At 49.5% G+C, this 16,815-nt stretch overlaps 1 protein-coding gene across 3 annotated transcripts in view; it reads right to left on the reverse strand.

Moving 5' to 3' along the window:
- Positions 1 to 665: 665 nt before the first annotated feature.
- The window catches only part of Mier2 (MIER family member 2), a 36,794-nt gene continuing 20,644 nt past the window's right edge, over positions 666 to 16,815 (reverse strand). For 2 of the 3 annotated variants that reach the window (XM_045135261.1, XM_045135264.1), the window contains 11 exons: positions 11,231 to 11,356; positions 10,686 to 10,809; positions 10,215 to 10,303; positions 9,862 to 9,931; positions 7,147 to 7,298; positions 6,670 to 6,751; positions 6,491 to 6,585; positions 3,643 to 3,767; positions 3,465 to 3,559; positions 2,491 to 2,908; positions 666 to 1,560 (listed from right to left, as the gene is read on the reverse strand). In XM_045135261.1, coding sequence (XP_044991196.1) covers positions 1,539 to 1,560; positions 2,491 to 2,908; positions 3,465 to 3,559; positions 3,643 to 3,767; positions 6,491 to 6,585; positions 6,670 to 6,751; positions 7,147 to 7,298; positions 9,862 to 9,931; positions 10,215 to 10,303; positions 10,686 to 10,809; positions 11,231 to 11,356 — 1,398 coding nt within the window. In that variant the 3' untranslated portion in view covers positions 666 to 1,538. The remainder of the gene's footprint in view (positions 1,561 to 2,490; positions 2,909 to 3,464; positions 3,560 to 3,642; positions 3,768 to 6,490; positions 6,586 to 6,669; positions 6,752 to 7,146; positions 7,299 to 9,861; positions 9,932 to 10,214; positions 10,304 to 10,685; positions 10,810 to 11,230; positions 11,357 to 16,815) is intronic. The other variant, XM_045135262.1, reaches the window with a different exon arrangement.

The following is a 16,815-nucleotide window of genomic DNA, read 5'->3' on the forward strand; positions in this document are numbered from 1 at the left end:
AGTGCTACAAAGCAGCGAGTCATCCAACCAAGAAAACAGGAGACCCAGAGTCATGTTTCCCAGGCGGCAATGCAGGGCCCTCAGAGGGCAGAGCCAAGATCACATTGCTGCAGGCAAAGACAAAATCAGGTGGCAAGTGTAGACACCGAAAAATAACCCAGACACAAGTCCTGACTCCCAGACCAGTGGCCCCAGCCGTGAGCATGTCCTCGGAACAGGCTGGCCCAGAACCCTGGGAGACCAGACTTTGTGTCTTTAGGACTTTATTTAACCTCCTTCTCTCTATCTCAGCCCCTTGTCCTTTGCCTGCCTACCTGTAGTTCCCTACAGAGCACAGGCCCTCACAGCGTCCCAAGCACTACAGACCTTCACCCACATGGCCATGCTATAACACACTCCAGGAGCCCAGGGCCCTCTGTTGTCCTCTCTGCCTGCAGCCCCACTGGCTCTGGGCAGGCGACCTGATGGCCTCCAGGTTTCAGCTATAGTCACTTTCAGGAGGTGACCCTAGCACCACGGTCATGCCATGTCCCCTACTCTGGCCTCCCAGCTAAACCCTGCCATACAGTCTCACCCATACCTTCAAAGGGTTACAAGTGCCCAGGGAGAGGGTAACAAGGCCAGCCTGGGTTCCCTGATCCCTACCAATCCACCATGACAAGCCCTGGGCTTCAAATCAAGTTTAATAAATAAAACAGCAAGGGCAAAGGCAGTCTCCCTTCACAGTGTCCTCGGTGGGGCGAGGGCTGGTCAAGTCCAGCGCAGACTCTGCCAGCACCGGGCGGAGCTGCCTGCCCAGGGACCCACCCAACTTGTAAACACCAACATAAATAAAATGAGGGAGGCCAAGAAGACAAGGGGACCCCAGCGAACCTTCTGGGAGCCTCCACAAAAATGAAAGAACCATGGGGCATAGGGGCAGAAGGTGGGCCACCTGCTCTCACACGCCTGGGTTGCTGAGGCCCCACTGAAGGCCTCAGAGTGAGGGGTTGAGGATGAGGGTGGCAGGAGGCGGGTGGGGGTAAAGTGCGCTTTTCCTGAAGTGGAGGTGGGAAGGCCGAGGGCCGAGGACAACGGCCAGACGGCGAGGTATATGGCTCTGTGCCCCATTCCCGCACTGAGCAGAGGCTGGTGCAGCAGCCTTGTGGGGCAGGAGAAGAGCTGGCCTGCAGATGGCACCCAGGGAGAGGCTGCTGGTGCGGGCACTGAGTCCTGCATGAAGACCGAGGCAGCACCGCCTGCCTCACACCACATCTGGAGGGATGGAACTTCTTTGAGCCCAGCTGCCAGGCAGACGCTCATGGCACAGTGACAGCCAAGGCCTGTGGCGGTACTGGGTCTTGAGGACTGGGGTCTGTGTGGCCCTGGGTCCAGTCTGTGAAGGCTTAGCAATGGCCTGGCCACCTCACCATGTCCCATCATGTTCAGAAGCAGAGACGGCGTCACCAAGGCCCAAGTGGGAAAGGGTCAGGAAGACTGATGGGCAGGCCTAGAGGTGCCATGTCCAGTCCAAGCCACACACTCGCCACAACCAGGGATCAACACGTCATCACGTTGCACCTAGGAAAAACAGAGGACGAATGTCAACAGTTTGAGGCTTAGGCAGTGCCCACACCTGACCCACAGGCCCCACCTGGACAGTGTTTTGGTTTTGCCTGGACAAACTGGAGCAGAGTGTGGGAAGAAGCAAGATGGGAGCCTGATACTTGTACCCCTTGACCTTTGTGGACTAAGAACAATATGAACATGTTACCTAATTAAAAAAAAAAAAAAAAAAAAAAACACAGCACAGGGGTTATTCCGGCTCTGGAAGCCGCTTCCTCTCTGAGGAGCCCACTTTCTTTCCCCTTGTCTCTCTCTTACTTGAAAATAAACTTTATTGTTAAAAAAAAGGCTCAGCAGTTAAGGCACTTGCCTACAAAGCCTAACAACCTGTGTTCAACTCCCCACTACCTACGTAAAACCACACAAAGTGGCGCATGTATCTGGGGCTTGTTTATAGCATCTGGAGGCCGTGGTGCGCCAATTCTTTCTTTTTCTCTATTTTTACAAATAAATATTGTTTGAAAAATTGAAGAAAAAAAAAAGCACATAGCCAAGGAGACAATTTAGTAGGGAAAGTATGTTGTGCAATCATGAGACCCAAGTAAACCCAGCAAGGTGGCACATGCCTGTAACGCTAGAGCTGGGGAGGCAGAGACAGGAAATCCCTGGGCACAATGGCTATCCAGTCTATCCAAGTCACTGAGCTCCAGGCCAATGAGACACTGTCTCAAAGAATAAAGTAGAGAGCACAGGAGAAGATACCCAGCATTGACCTCTGGCTTCCACTTATTCACACACATGTGCACATTGTGCACATCAGTACAACAGTGAAGAAATCTAAAGGAACAGATGTAGCTACTGCAGGGCAGCTGCAGCCCTGGAAAGAGGTCCAGGCAGCCTGGCTCCCTCCTCTGGCCTGTGGCAGGTGCTGTGGACAACACTCACTGTGACAAGGGCTCCGAGCGCAGTGTGGAGGCCGGGCACACTGGGTGGCCAGTCAGGAAGGGATTCACATCCCCAATGCCGATGAGTCCAAACTCAGTGACTGACAAGGCCATCTGTGCAGGAGCCATGGGATCTACAGGGTTCCCACTCAGACCCACATGGCTGGACACAAGGGGCAGCTCCTCAGGCAAGGCCAAGTCCACAGCCAGCCTTGGGCTGACACCTGGCTCCGGAGCAACTGTGGCTGATGGGAACTCAGCAGAGGAGGCTGGGGAACAGGGCTGCTGGGGCAGTGATACAGCAGGGGGCTCGCCCAGCTGCTGGAAGGGACAGGGTCCGGGGTCCGAGGACAGGAGGCCATCTGCGCCCACGCCAGGCTGACTGAATCCACCGGCCGTGCTAGCCACACTCAGCGGCTCTGCAGGGAAAACAGTTAGGACTCAAGCAGAAGCCAATGGCCCCATGCACTCCTCCCTCCACTCTCACTTTAAATCAGGCTACAAAATGCAGGATCCCCATCTGGCCTCTTTGGAAAGAATTCCACATAAAGGCACAGAAAGAGGAGCCCCTGTGCAAGAATAGCCAGCACTGGAGGCCATAAGGCCAGGAGAACGGGTCAGGCCACAGCTTTAGAAATAACAGGGCACATAGGACCCAGGAACTGAACACAGAGGATGCAAACCTACGTGCACTGCAGGTGAAAACGACCTTGTAGGAAATGAGGCCCCTTTACCGACTTGACTATCTGAACAGACCCAGGAAGCAAAAGGTCTAGGGCCACACTCCAGTCCCCAACGTGGCCTGGTGGTTAGAAACACATTCCACTAGGACAAGTAGCCATCGTGGTTCCCCTCAATCAGACCCAAACAACACACATGCACAGGGCTGACCTAAGTCATCTCTTCACCACCTGATGGCACCCCACACTGCAGGGGCTGACCAGGGGCACGCGTTGGGGTCCCACGTGCACTCACCTGTGAGAGCCTCCACCAGGGGCTCCTCCTGCTCAGGACGTGGCTGTGCAGGGCCATCTGCAGGGTCCAGGCTATCCAAGTCCTGGTCAGCATCCCTGTGGGAAGAGCTGAGAGGTAGGAAGCAGGGTAGGGTACCTATCACACCCAGCCTGGCCAGACAGCCAACAGGAGTACACACGTGGTTCCCGATGGGACAAGTTTCCTCCGGCCAAGCCGCGTCTGCTGGGCGAAGTAGTCAAAGCGCTCCGACTTCTTCCACAAGTAGTAGTACTCCACACACTCGCCCACTGACCGCGTGCGCACCTGGGGACACAGGCACGCTCACTGTGCTACCTAGCTCCAGGCCACCACTCAGAGACAGAGCGAGCCCCCAACCCAAGAAGCCCCACAGCACTCATCTTTTCACCTGGGCTCCACCTCCTGCTTCCAGGACCCCACATGGGCCCTGCTAGCTAGCCTCTTGCCTTCTTTCCCCTTATATCACCAACACCACCACATTGAAGGGTCCCTGTGCAGCGCCCACCTCTCACACCCCAACCAGGGACAGCTGCTATCCACTGCCTTGGCCTTCTCCACGTGGACCCAAGCAAAGGATAGGCACAGTGAACCTGAAGCAGTAGCTACAGCCTCAAGCCTGAGGTCAGTGTGAACCAAAGACACCAACCCCAAGCTCCGCTGAACGTTCTGAGGGGAAACAGCACACAGATCCCCAGTACTATGAAACTTAAGAGTGAAATCCTTACAACCACAATGCAGCAAGGAGCTAAAGACATATAGCCATGAAACAGCACAGGGCTAAGGATGCAAAGATAGCTATGTACAGCACAGAGCTAAGGACACACAGACTGCTGTAAATAGCATGGAGCTAAGGACAGCCAGCCATGAGCAGCAAGGAGCTGAGGACATACAGACAGCCGTGAGCAGCACGGAGCTAAAGATGCACAGGAAGCAAGACACTGATGGTCGGTCTTCAATGTCAACCTGACTGGATCTGGACTCACCCATGTGATGTGAGGAGTGCTTATGAGGGTGTTTCTAGACTGAGGGAAGACCCACCCTGTGTGTGGGCAACACCTCTCTGTGTTCTGAGGACCAGACTGAATAAAAAGGGAAGGAGAGAGGAAAGAACGATCTGAGCGTCAGCAATTCTCTCTCTGCTTCCCTTGTGGAATGGGAATGAATAATATATCATGTGTCAATGTTATACTGAAGTGTGCACCTTTTCTTTTTTTATTTTACAGGGCTAAGAGACTACCCTGAGTCTCAGAGGACTTCAAACTTAGTGCTTTTGAATAGTGTGGAGACTGATAAAGCCTTTTGGGACTTCTGAAGCTGGATTAAATGCATTTGGCCTCACAAGATGGCTGAGTCTTTGAAACCAAGGGTGGAATGCCATGATTACATAATGGGTTTGGGAGTCAAAGTGTCAAGAGGTGAACTTGTGATGGTTAGTCCTTATCATCAACATGACTAGATTTGGTGCTTTGTTATTTTGTTTTTGAGGTACAGTCTCACTCTAGCCCAGGTTGACCCAGAATTCACTCTGTATTCTCAGGCTGTCCTCAAACTCACAGCAATCCTCCTTTGCCTCCTGAGTGCTGCGATTAAAGGCATGCGCCACCACCCTTGGCTAACATGATTAGATTTGGAACTATGAAGGGGCATGTAGGAGATAAACATCTGATATGTTCATGAGTGCATGTCTATTATTTTAACTGAGGAGGGAAGACCCACCCTGAATGTGGGTGACCCCACCCCATAGGCTGGGGTCTTAAACTGGATAAAAACTGAATAGACTGAAAACAGTGGAAAAGGAGGTGAGGTGAGCACCAACACTCATCTACACGTGAGCTGACACCTCACGCTTCTGCCGCAGTGCCTTCCCTGTCACGACGGACTATACCCTTTCAAACCATGAACCACATAAACCCTTCTTTACTTAAATTGCTTCTTCACAGCAATGAGAACGGTAACCAATATAGATAGGACAGCAGACACAGAGCAGGTTTCACCCCTGGGTATCTGACAGGCTGCATGCACACTTGCAAAACCGCATAACATGAATGCGCTCCTACTCAGACATTCACAGGAGTCCTTTGGCTCACAGTCCCACCACCCAGCAGTGTGCACTGTGACCATGGCACATCAAAGAAGCCCTGGCTAGATGTCTCTCCTGTAGGGGACAGGGCCACCACTCTGTAGGGCAGGCCTTACAGGCACCAGAGGGAAGCTCTACTCTAAAGTCCAGGCTTGGTGAGTCCTTTGCTCCTTGCTGTGTTCTATACATCATGTGGATAGAGGCTTATGCCATCATGAGCACTTCCTCAGAAAAGCTGAGCCCTCAGAGCAGCAGATGTGCTCCTGGGAAGGTAGACCTGGCTGATTATCTGACAGAAGGTCTGGTCACAGATATCTCTGACCAGCTCTGGGCAATCACACCAAGCAATGACCCAGACCCAAGAGACATTTCCTGTACTATCACCCTCAGAAGATGACAACAAGGCCCCCACATAAGCACATGCCAGAACACAAGCTGGCACAGAGGCCAGGCCTGCCACCCTCAACAGAACCTAACAACAAGCGGGGAAGGAAGAGCACAGACAGCTTCAACCAGAGGCCAGGACCTCCTAGGGGCTGTGGGAGCTGTCACCCTGGAAGCACACCCCAGGGACGACATGCAGAGAACTCGCCTGGGGAAGAGCAGGAGGAGCAGTGTTCTTGGACCAGGAACTCAGTCCCCATAGTGTGAGGCACTGAGCCAACAAATTCCACTGGTGCCAGGGCCAAGTATGACTACAGGGTGGGGCGAGGACCAGACTCAACCACAAGGGTTCACCTTTCAGCAGACTCATTCCCGAAACCAGAGCCTGTTCTCTGAGGACAGGAAAGGGGCCTGGCAAAAGTGTCAGAGAACACAGTGAGCCCTTGAGATGTACCCAAAGAGGTGGGCATGTGGAGTCCAGCCCAAGCCCTTCTACAGAAGAGGTCCCCCCCTTCCCAAGAATGGCAGGAGGAGGTACACCTACCTTGTTGGCCTGGATCAGGTGGAAGTTCTTCCCGTGAACACGGAAGCCATGCTCAAAGTTCCTGCACTCCTCTTCACTCCAGGCACACAGCCCGTCTGCAACAGTGCAACAGTTAGCACAGTGGTCAGCTGGCCCAGGGCCAGCAGGGACAAGGAGGGAATACCAAGGCTACAGCTTACCTCGGATCACCTTGACGTTGAACCTCAGTCTGCGCAGGGCTTCCTCCACATTGAAATTACATTTCACCAGCTCATATAGTGCCTGGGAAAGAGCACAGTTCACCTTTCCCCCAGTCTGCTAGGGCAACACACGGTACAGCATCTGCACCATGGCCTCCAGAGCCATGTGTGTCCGCACCATAGACTTAGGAGCTATGTGGGAATATGTGCCACCACCCGAGAGCCACATGGCACATCGGCACCCCAAGCACCAGAGACATGCAACATGTTCGCAGCACAGCCCCAGGAGCCACGTGGGGTGTACATGACCCAGCCCCAGGTGCACCCGCACCATCACACCCGGAAAGACAGGCCCTCTACCCAACCTTCAGGGAGCCCATGGGTGGGTTACCACTATACCATTCCTCACCAGTGTAAACACCGACTGTCCCCACCACGTGACAGGACCCCTGGAGGTCATCAGCCAAGCAGCCCTACCTGTTCACTGTCCTTCACTGCCTCGCCGTCCGGGAGCTGGGAGCCGGCTGTCTCATGCCACCTCCGCTTCACTGCCCTGTACAGGAACTCCTCCACCTCCCGCTCAGGAAGGACATTGGGGTCCCAGAGCAGCTGGTCTTCGTTCTCATAGACTACACAGGAAGATAGTAAGGGTCAGGGGTGGGTACTATTCACTCCCACACCAGAAGAGCCAAGGCAAGCCACCTCTACGCTTCCCTATAAGGTGGAGATGACTATACAGTCCATGTCACACAAGACCCAGGATGGCCATAGGCATCCAAGGAAAGGCCACCAAGACCCAGGGCAGCAGTAGGAAGGTATGAAGCCAATGGAACTGAACCTGCCAACAAGTTAGAGGCAGCTCTAGGAATGGTAATGAGAAGGGGGAAGGCCACCTTAAGGCTACAGCCCAGAACACATGAAGCCAAGAGATGCTTCCCAGGTCAAATAGAGGCAGCTAGGGGCTGGTCTCACCCCCAGGCTATCAACAGGGCAGAGTTCCCTAAGCCAGTGCCCTAAAGCCTTAGCAAGGGAATGCCTGCCTCAGTAGGGAGTGAAGGCGGCAGAGAGGAAAAGCAGCAACAGGCTTCCATAAAGGAGGGGCAGCTCCTTTGGGGAGGGGGTAAGGTGATAACCATGAGACAGCACAGTCTAATTGCGACAGAATCACAGGAACAAAACCTAACCCAGCAATACAAATGTAGCCAACCCACATGCTGCCACGGCAGGAGACATAACAGCCTCTGGATGGGCAGTGCAGACCAAAGTGTGACCACCTGGAGGTGTCCAGCTGCCAATAGCATGGGAGCTTCACACAGGTGGCACAACCACTGTCTTCCCACTGTGCACACCACAGCCTGGACCAAGGGGTCACCTAGAGCACTGGGGGAAACACACAATGATGCCCAACAGACCAAAAACCGCAATAGCAGGCAGGTGATATCAGGGTGAGACAAGTTTTCACCACCCCCCAATTAGCCCATACCTATCTCAGGTGGGCTTCCCTTTAGATACTTTGCTACCACGGTCTGAATATATATTATCCCCATCCCCCTCTGGTTCAAGTGCTGAGTATTTTGGGAAGCTCTAGAAACTTGAGGCCAGCTATGGGTGAGCCTCTGAACATCTCCTGCCCGAGGGCCCTGGCTTGCTCTCTGCTTCCGATCCACAGTGAGATGAGAAGCCTCCTCTACCACATGATCCCACCACCAAGGCCAGGCAACCATGGACTGACCCTCAAGCCTCTGAGCAAAAACACAAAAGTGTTGTTCCTTCGATACTTGGCCACAGTATCACAAGGGAGTCCTCAACCCTGCCTGCATGCAGTAGCAGGACTGTAAACACACCACCACAAGGACAACTCTCTGAAGGAAGGTGGAGGGAGCCTTCCCTGTCTAGCATCACTGTCACTGCACACGCATGTCCAGAATGACTTAAAAGTGTGCAAAGTGCTGTTTGCAGAAGAGCTTTCAGAAGACAGGTAAGACAATGAGTGCCTGTACAAGGACATCTCCACCAAGCAGAGACTCCAGAACACAAGGCCGGCCTGGGGAGGAGGTGCAGGTGGCAGACTGACTCACCGTGCAGTGAGTGACAGTGACAGCACAAGCTCCTGCAAGCTTAGCACTTCCTCAGCTAAGGAAGGCCACACTGGGTCCTCACAGTGAAAAAAGACCAGCACTGTCCAAGCTCAAGCACACAGCAAGGACACACTCTGCTTGTCACCTGGAACTAGATCCTGAAGACAGACTCAAGAAAAAGACAAAGCCAGGCGTGGTGGCGCACGCCTTTAATCCCAGCACTTGGAAAGCAGAGGTAGGAGTTCCAGGCCATCCTGAGCCTACATACTGAATTTCAGATCAGCCTGAGCTAGAGTGAGACCCTACCTTGGGGAACAAAAAAAAAAAAAAAAAAAAAAGCCACATAAAATGCATTAACACAACCTGAACTCAGCTCAGGGAAGGCATTGCACATGGACAACTGATGGTGTGCATCCTGCTGGCGCACAACACACAGAAAACCAAAGGAAATCTTAAAACACCCTGAGAAAAGCAGTGATAAACACTGAAGCACACATGACTGTGCTAATCTGAACCCAAACACTCCACCAGGATAACAAGCCACATTCACAGACAGGAGCTCTACAACTTACCATTTCTCTCCAAGCTTACCTAAATCCACAAGCTTCAGCAAACCCTTGTGGCCACAGTTGGACCACTGTACTGGTGATTCAGGGTCACAAGACCCACATATCACAGACATGATTTAGCAGAGCCACCATTACTCTTCACAGGGGAAAGAGTGTGACCTTCCACACACAGTGCAGGAACACCACCATGCCAACACCCAGTGGAGTAAGTGCTTGGGCCTTAGCTCCTGGCCTAATCAAAACCCACAACACATGGTAAGGTCTGACAGGTGCTCTCCTGGGAATGTGTCCCTGCCTTGGGTCTCCCTATGGCTAAGCAGGCATACACCATATCCTCACTGGTCCTCAGGGGAAAGATCTAGGCCTAGGCAAGGGACAGGCAAAACCCCAGGCTCAGGACAGTGAGTTCCACCCAGCTGCAGAGAAAATCACAGGCTTCCACCAAGAATGTAGCATCCAGCCAGCTGAGCTCTATTAAATGCCCTCCCAGTTTCTGCCTTCTAAGCCCAATGGACAAGGCAGCACCTTGCTTCCCAGCTACTTACTCTTCTCACAATGCCGGTTCAGATGCAGGCTACTGAGGTCAGCTTGGAACTGAGGCCCAACCATGATCTCCTGTGGAAGCAAGGGCCAAGGTCAGGGCTCCAGGCAGAGGCCATTATCCAGACCCACTGCAATACCTGGCCATAGGGAAGACAGAGCATCCCACTGCCCATGACAGGATGCTGCACCACATTTCTGAATTAGTCACCTCCAGTACAGTCACAGGAGCATGGCCTCAGGTCCAAGACACTACAGTGAGCCTTGGCCTACCTCCTGGGAGCCACACAAGTTCCTCCTCCTCAAACAGGCACAAACCTAGTAGAAGCATCACACAAAGTACAATGCAGTCACGTACCTTCTTACACTTGTTGACAGGAAGGGTGTCCTCCTCAGTGTCAGAGGAAGTAGAAGAACTGGAGTCCTTGTCACCAGCCAGGAACCGGGCTGCAAGAAGGGAGGCAGTGAGGGGGAGCAATCTAGGGTGCAGGCAGCCTCTTCCCCCCACAGGCAGCCCAAACACCCTCCTCTTAATAACAACCGCCACCCTGTGCTGTGAACTGGCCCCCTCCTTGGGCACAAGACCAAAAGGGACCAGCACAGACAAGCAGGCCTGAGGGGCACACCTGACAGCCTGGGGACACCATCACTGGACGGGCCAGGTACCATACACTCCCGCCTCACTTGAACCAATGGCACTGTGTGGCCAGGGCTCTGACCCCACCACAGTCACCATGGCATCTATTCCACATGCACACTAGCCCAGGCTCCATGTATGTGTCTCACAGCCCATGGAGGGTATGGTGGAGGCAGGGATAGGAACACCTACTCCCACTCTGGTTAGGGAAGAGGTTGGAGGCCTCATGGGAGGTGACAGATGGGGTGAGGTCGTCTGCCGAGGACTGCGTCTCTTCCTCCTCTTCCCCTGAAAGCAAGTCCTTCGCTATCTGCTCCTTGTGAAAAGTGAAGGAGACACAACTTGCTCTATTTAGACATCCTCAAAATCACAGCAATGCCAACAGTCATGACCTCCACTGCAGCACCAAGGCCGGGCCAGCCACAGGCACAGGGGATGAAATGATGGCTCCACTTCCCTCTCAATCTGCATGCTGGGTTACTAAACCTCCAACGCAAACCCCAGACCTAGGTGCTCCAGTTCCCTTCCCCACTACAGCTCCCAAGGCCAGAACACATGCCAGTGCATGTCTATCCCAGTATAGCTGGGGATGGGGATCAACATCCCTGGGCCTGGTCTCCTACTCACTGACCGCCTGTACCTCCCCCCTCCTGGGTCTGTTGCCCCTCCTGCTAACCACCCCACAATGAGTGGAGAGGGGCTTCACTGAGGCCCTTACAGAACAGGCTCCCACTCACCTTATCCAGGGTCATATCTGGGAGGTGGGAGGCTGTGTCACCTCCCTCACTTTCCTGCTCCGAGATGGGATCTGATGCCTCGTAACCGTAGAGTGCAAGCAGCTCATCCAAGGGCATGTCACTGCTCTGGAAGGGGAGGCAAGGGCCTGTGTGATCCCTGCTGGCTACCACAGCCAGAATCCCATGTCATACCCAGGCTAGTCCCCACAAAGTGGGGCAGCCTACATGAGGACCAGTGGGGGAGACAACCAAGCCAGAAGCCGCCAGTCAGTGATCATCCCTGGCCTTCACACACAGCATCTGTCTTTGCTGAGGGTCCTTGGTACAATTTGGCTGATTTATACTCTCTACAATTAGCAGATCTGAGGAGATGGCAGACCTGGCCAGTTTAGCTATACCCATAGTGTACCAAAGAACAAACCAGCTTTATACTCTACACAGATGACATACAAAATCACCCCAAAAGATACTCGTGCCACTTCCATCTTTTTCAAAGTTCACACTAGTCCTCATACTAATACATTCTACACTGTTCCACTCCTGAATAACAAAAAACCCTAACATACTTCTAACCAGCTGTGGTGGTTTGAATAGAATAGGTAGCCCCCAATATATTCAATTGTTTGTTTGCAGTTTGCATCTGCAGCCACCTGGCTGAAGGCAATGTCACTGGGTGGATCTTAAGTTGTAGTGGTGGGTTCCAGATTTCAATCTAAAGATATGCAAAGTGTGCCTAGCTGGAGTTCCTGAAGTGTGCTGTGGCTTTTGGCCTTTAGGCTTGTACTTCTTTCTCTCCACTTGGACCTGTGAAGGCAGGCCAGCTTCTTCTGCCATTATGGAACTTCCCCTGGATCTGTAGGCTTCAATATCCCTTCCTCCTTAACTGTGCCTGGTCTGGAAGTTCATCTCAGCGAACCTGAATCTGTCTGCTACATCAGCTGTGGTAGTTTAAAGGGATGTCCCCCAATATATTCAGAAGTTTATTAAAGCTTATAATTTAGATCTCCAGCTGCAGAGCCAAAAGAGGTGTCACTGTAGGTGGATCCAAGGGTCCAACTCTATGGTGTGGGGGTGGATTTGGAATTCCAGTCTAATAAAATATACATAGTGCTAGAGCTTTGCCTGGGGTTCTTGAAATGAGCTCACTTGTACCAGTTGCTTTTGTTTGTTTTCTTTCTTGGATCTGTGAAAGGGGAACAACTTCTGCCATTATGGAATTTTCTGAGAATCTGTAAGTTTCAATAAACCCCATCCTCCCATAATTGTGCCTGGTCTAGAAGTTCATCCCAGCAATCTGAGGATGTCTACTACAACAACCTTGCTCATTTATCTACCAGCAATTAGTAAGGTCAAAAGGAACACTGTTACTTTGCTACTAAGACATTTATATAGCAGGCATATCCAACAGCTTGGGTTATTCCTGCCTTACTCTGGGAGTAAGACAGAAGCCACATGTGGCAAATTAAGCTTAAACCCGGAACATGTAACTTCTGATCTACACATCTAAGATTACAGCTGACAATTAGAAAATGCAAACACTGAAATAATTCAAGATGCAACACACACACACAAAACAAAATCAATATAATTCCTCCAAAAATTATAAATCCAATAGTAATGACCTCCACTGAGCCTGAATTAAATGAAATGCCAGAAAGAAAATTCATCTAAGAATACGGCTGATAGCCAGGCATGGTGGCACATGCCTTTAATCTCAGCACTCAGGAGAAAGAGATAGGAAGATTGCTGTGAATTCGAGGCTACCTTGAGACTACATAGTGAATTCCAGGGCAGCCTGGGCTACAGTGAGACCCTACCTCAAACAACAACAACAACAAAAAATACAGCTGACAATTAGAAAACACAAGCACTGAAATAATTCCCAATGCAAAACACACGCACACACACACACACACACAAAAAAAAAATCAAGACAACATAATTCCTACAAAAATTATAAATCCAACAGTAATGGCCTCCAGTGAGTCTGAATTAGATGAAATGCCAAACAGAAAATTCAAAAGAATGATTATAAATATGCTCAAAGAAATCACAGATAAGACATGGTTTAGCAGATAAGGTGCTTGCTTGCAAAGCCAAAGGACCCAGGTTCGATTCCCAAATACCCATGTAAAGCCAGATGCACAAAGTGGTACATGAATCTGGAGTCTGTGTGCAGCAGCTGGAGGCACTGGGGTGCCCATTCTGTCTGTCTCTCTTCTCTGTCTCTCTCTCTCTGCTTGCAAAGAAATAATTTTTTTTTTTTTTACAAATTAGAAAGAAATCAAAGATGAAGTCAATAAAACCAAAGAAGAAGGCAAATTCCTGAAGGAGAACACAGGAAATCAACTTAATGAAATAAGGAGGTTGGTAGAAGATATGAGTAAAGAAATAGAAATACTGAAGAAGGGGCTAGAGAGCTATCTCAAGCAGTTAAGGCACCTGCTTGCAATACCTAACAACCCTGGTTCATTGCCCCGATGCACCAAATAGTCCATGCATCTGGAATCCATTTTCAGTGGCTACAGGCCCTGGTGTACTCCTTCATATTCATCCCCCCCCCCCTTTTTCTTGCAACGAAAGAAAAGAAAAAGAAATACCAATCTAAAGCTGGGCATGGTGACGCACACCTTTAATCCCAGCACTCGGGAGACAGAGGTAGGATTGTTGAGTTTTGAGATCAGCATGGGCTAGAGTGAGACCCTACCTTAGAAAGAAAAAAGGGAGGGAGGGATGGAGGGAAGGAAGGAGGGAGGGAAAGAAAAAGAGAAAGGGAGGGAGGGAGTGAAGTGAAAAGGAGAGAGGAAGGGGAGAAGATGAAAGGAATGAAGAAAAAAGAAAAGAAAGGAGGGAAGGAGGGAAAGAAGAAAAGAAAGGGAGAGAAGGAGAGAAAGAAACAGAAAGGGAAGGAAGGAGAAAAGAAAGGAGGGAAGGAAGGAAAGAAAAAGAGGGAGAAGGAAGGGAGGGAAGGAGAGAAGGAAGGAAGGAAGGAGAAAAGAAAGGAGCAAAGGAGAGAAAGAAAAGTGAGGGGGGGGAGAAAGAAGGAAAAAGAAAACGATGGAGGGAAAGTAAAAGGGTGGGAGAGAGAGAGAGAGGGAGGGAGGGAGGGAGGGAGGGAGGGAGGGAGGGAGGGAGGGAGGGAGGGAGGGAGGGACGGACAAACCAATTTGAAACACAGTAGGTCAAATAAAAAACTCTGTAGAAAGTCTCACCAATAAAATGGACCAAGGAGAGGACAGGATATCTAAGCTAGAAGAAAAGGTGAAAGATCCAACAAAGAGAAAGACAAACTAATATGGTATGACTGGGAATTTCTAGACATTCAGGACCCTATGAAGGGATCAAATTTAAGAATTCGTGCTACACTCACTTTTGGTTAGAGAAGCTTCTTTTCAGATGGTGGGGACCTTAGGATAACTCAGATGGCACCACAGTGCTTAGAAGAAGTGACAGAGGAGTGCACAGCACTGAAACATCTTAACCACATCTCCCAAGGCTCAGGGTCCATTGAGGAAGAAGTGGCGGAAAGAATGTAAGTGCCAAAGGAAGGGTAGGACTCCTTACGATGCACTCTGCCAGACACAAAATGGCCTGAATATCCATGACCTCAAAGTGCCTGACAGCACCACCTACACAAGACCATCTAAGAGCAGAAAAAGATAATAACATCAAAAGCAAAAGAGACTAAACTTTTCCATAAAATAGAAAAAGAAGGAATCCTACCACACTCCTTCTACAAAGCCAGCATCACCCTGATACCAAAACCAGGCAAAGATAGAAAAAAAGAAAATTACAGACCAATCTCTCTCATGAACATAGATGCAAAATTCTCAACAAAAATATTGGCAAGCAGAATACAAGAATTATCAGAAAGATCATTCACCCCAACCAAGTAGCCTTTATCCCAGAGATGCAGGGATGGTTGAACAAACACAAATCAATAAATGTAATACATTATATAAATGGAAAGGACAAAAAAAAAAAAAAAATCACATGATCATCTCATTAGAAGTAGAGAAAGCATTTTTTAAATTTTTTATTCAATTTTTATTTAGTCATTTGAGAGAGAGAGAGAGAGAATAGGCGTGCCAGGGCCTCCAGCCACTATAAACGAACTCCAAACGCGTGCGCCCCCTTGTGCATCTGGCTAACGTGGGTCCTGGGGAATGGAGCCTCGAACCAGGGTCCTTAGGCTTAACAGGCAAGTGCTTAACTGCTAAGCCATCTCTCCAGCCCAGAGCAAGCATTTGACAAAAATCCATAATCCCTTCACTATAAAAGTACTACAGACTTGGAATAGAACGAACATATCTCAACATAATAAAGGCTATTTATGACAAGCCTACAGCCAATATTACTAAATGGGGAAAACTGGAAGCTTTACCACTAAAATCAGGAACAAGACAAGGGTGTCCACTGCCCCCACTTTTATTTAATATAGTACTGGAAGTCTTAGCCATAGCAATAAGGCAAGAAACACACACAAAAGGGATACAAATTGGAAAGGAAGAGATCAAGTTATCATTATTTGCAGATGATATGATTCTATACATAAAGGACCCTAAAGACTCTAGCAGCAAACTGTTAGAGCTGATAAACACCTATAGCCAAGTAGCAGGATACAAAATAAACAAACAAAAATCTGCAGCCTTCCTATATGCTAACAACAAACACAAAGAGAATGAAATCAGAGAATCACTCCCATTTACAATTGCATCAAAAAAAAAAAAAAAAAGTTCCTTGGAATAAACCTAACCAAGGAAGTGAAGGATCTCTACAACGAAAACTTTAAAACACTCAAGCGAGAAACTGCAGAAGACACAAGGAAATGGAAAGAAAGACATCCCTTGTTCTTGTATCAGAAGAATCAGTATTGTGAAAATGGCAATCTTACCAAAAGCAATCTACACATTTAATGCAATCCCCATCAAAATTCCAATGGCATTATTCAGGAAATAGATAAAAACAACCCAAAAATTCACTTGAAATCACAAAAAAAAAATCACAAATATCTAAAACAATTTTGAGCAACAAAAATAACCTGATTTTAACCTATACTACAAAGCCATAGTAACAAAAACAGCATGGTACCAGCACAAAAGCAGACATGTAGATCAATGGTACAGAATAGAGAACCTAGATATAAGTCTGGGTAGCTATAGCCACCAGGATATTCGACAAAAATGCCAAAAATACTCACTGGAAAAAAAGACAGCCTCTTCAGCAAATGGTGCTGGGAAAACTGGATATGTATCTGTAGAAGGATGAAAATAGATTCTTCTCTCTCTCCATGTACAAGAATTAAGTCCAAATGGATTAAAGACCTTAACATCAGACCTGAAACTCTGAAACTGCTAGAGGAAAAAGTAGGGGAAACCATTCAACAAATTGGTCTTGGCAAGACTTTCTGAATATAACCCCAACTGCTCAGGCAACAAAATAAAACCACAGATTAAAAAAAAAAACAAAAACACACAGATTAACCTCTGGGACCTCATGAAATTACAAAGATTTTGTATGGCAAAGGACACTGAATAAAGCAAAGAGAACCTTTGCCAGCTATACAACTGATAGAGGATGTATAA

The sequence above is a fragment of the Jaculus jaculus genome, chromosome 15 (genome assembly GCF_020740685.1).
Source record: "Jaculus jaculus isolate mJacJac1 chromosome 15, mJacJac1.mat.Y.cur, whole genome shotgun sequence".
NCBI classification, from domain to species: Eukaryota; Metazoa; Chordata; class Mammalia; order Rodentia; family Dipodidae; genus Jaculus; species Jaculus jaculus.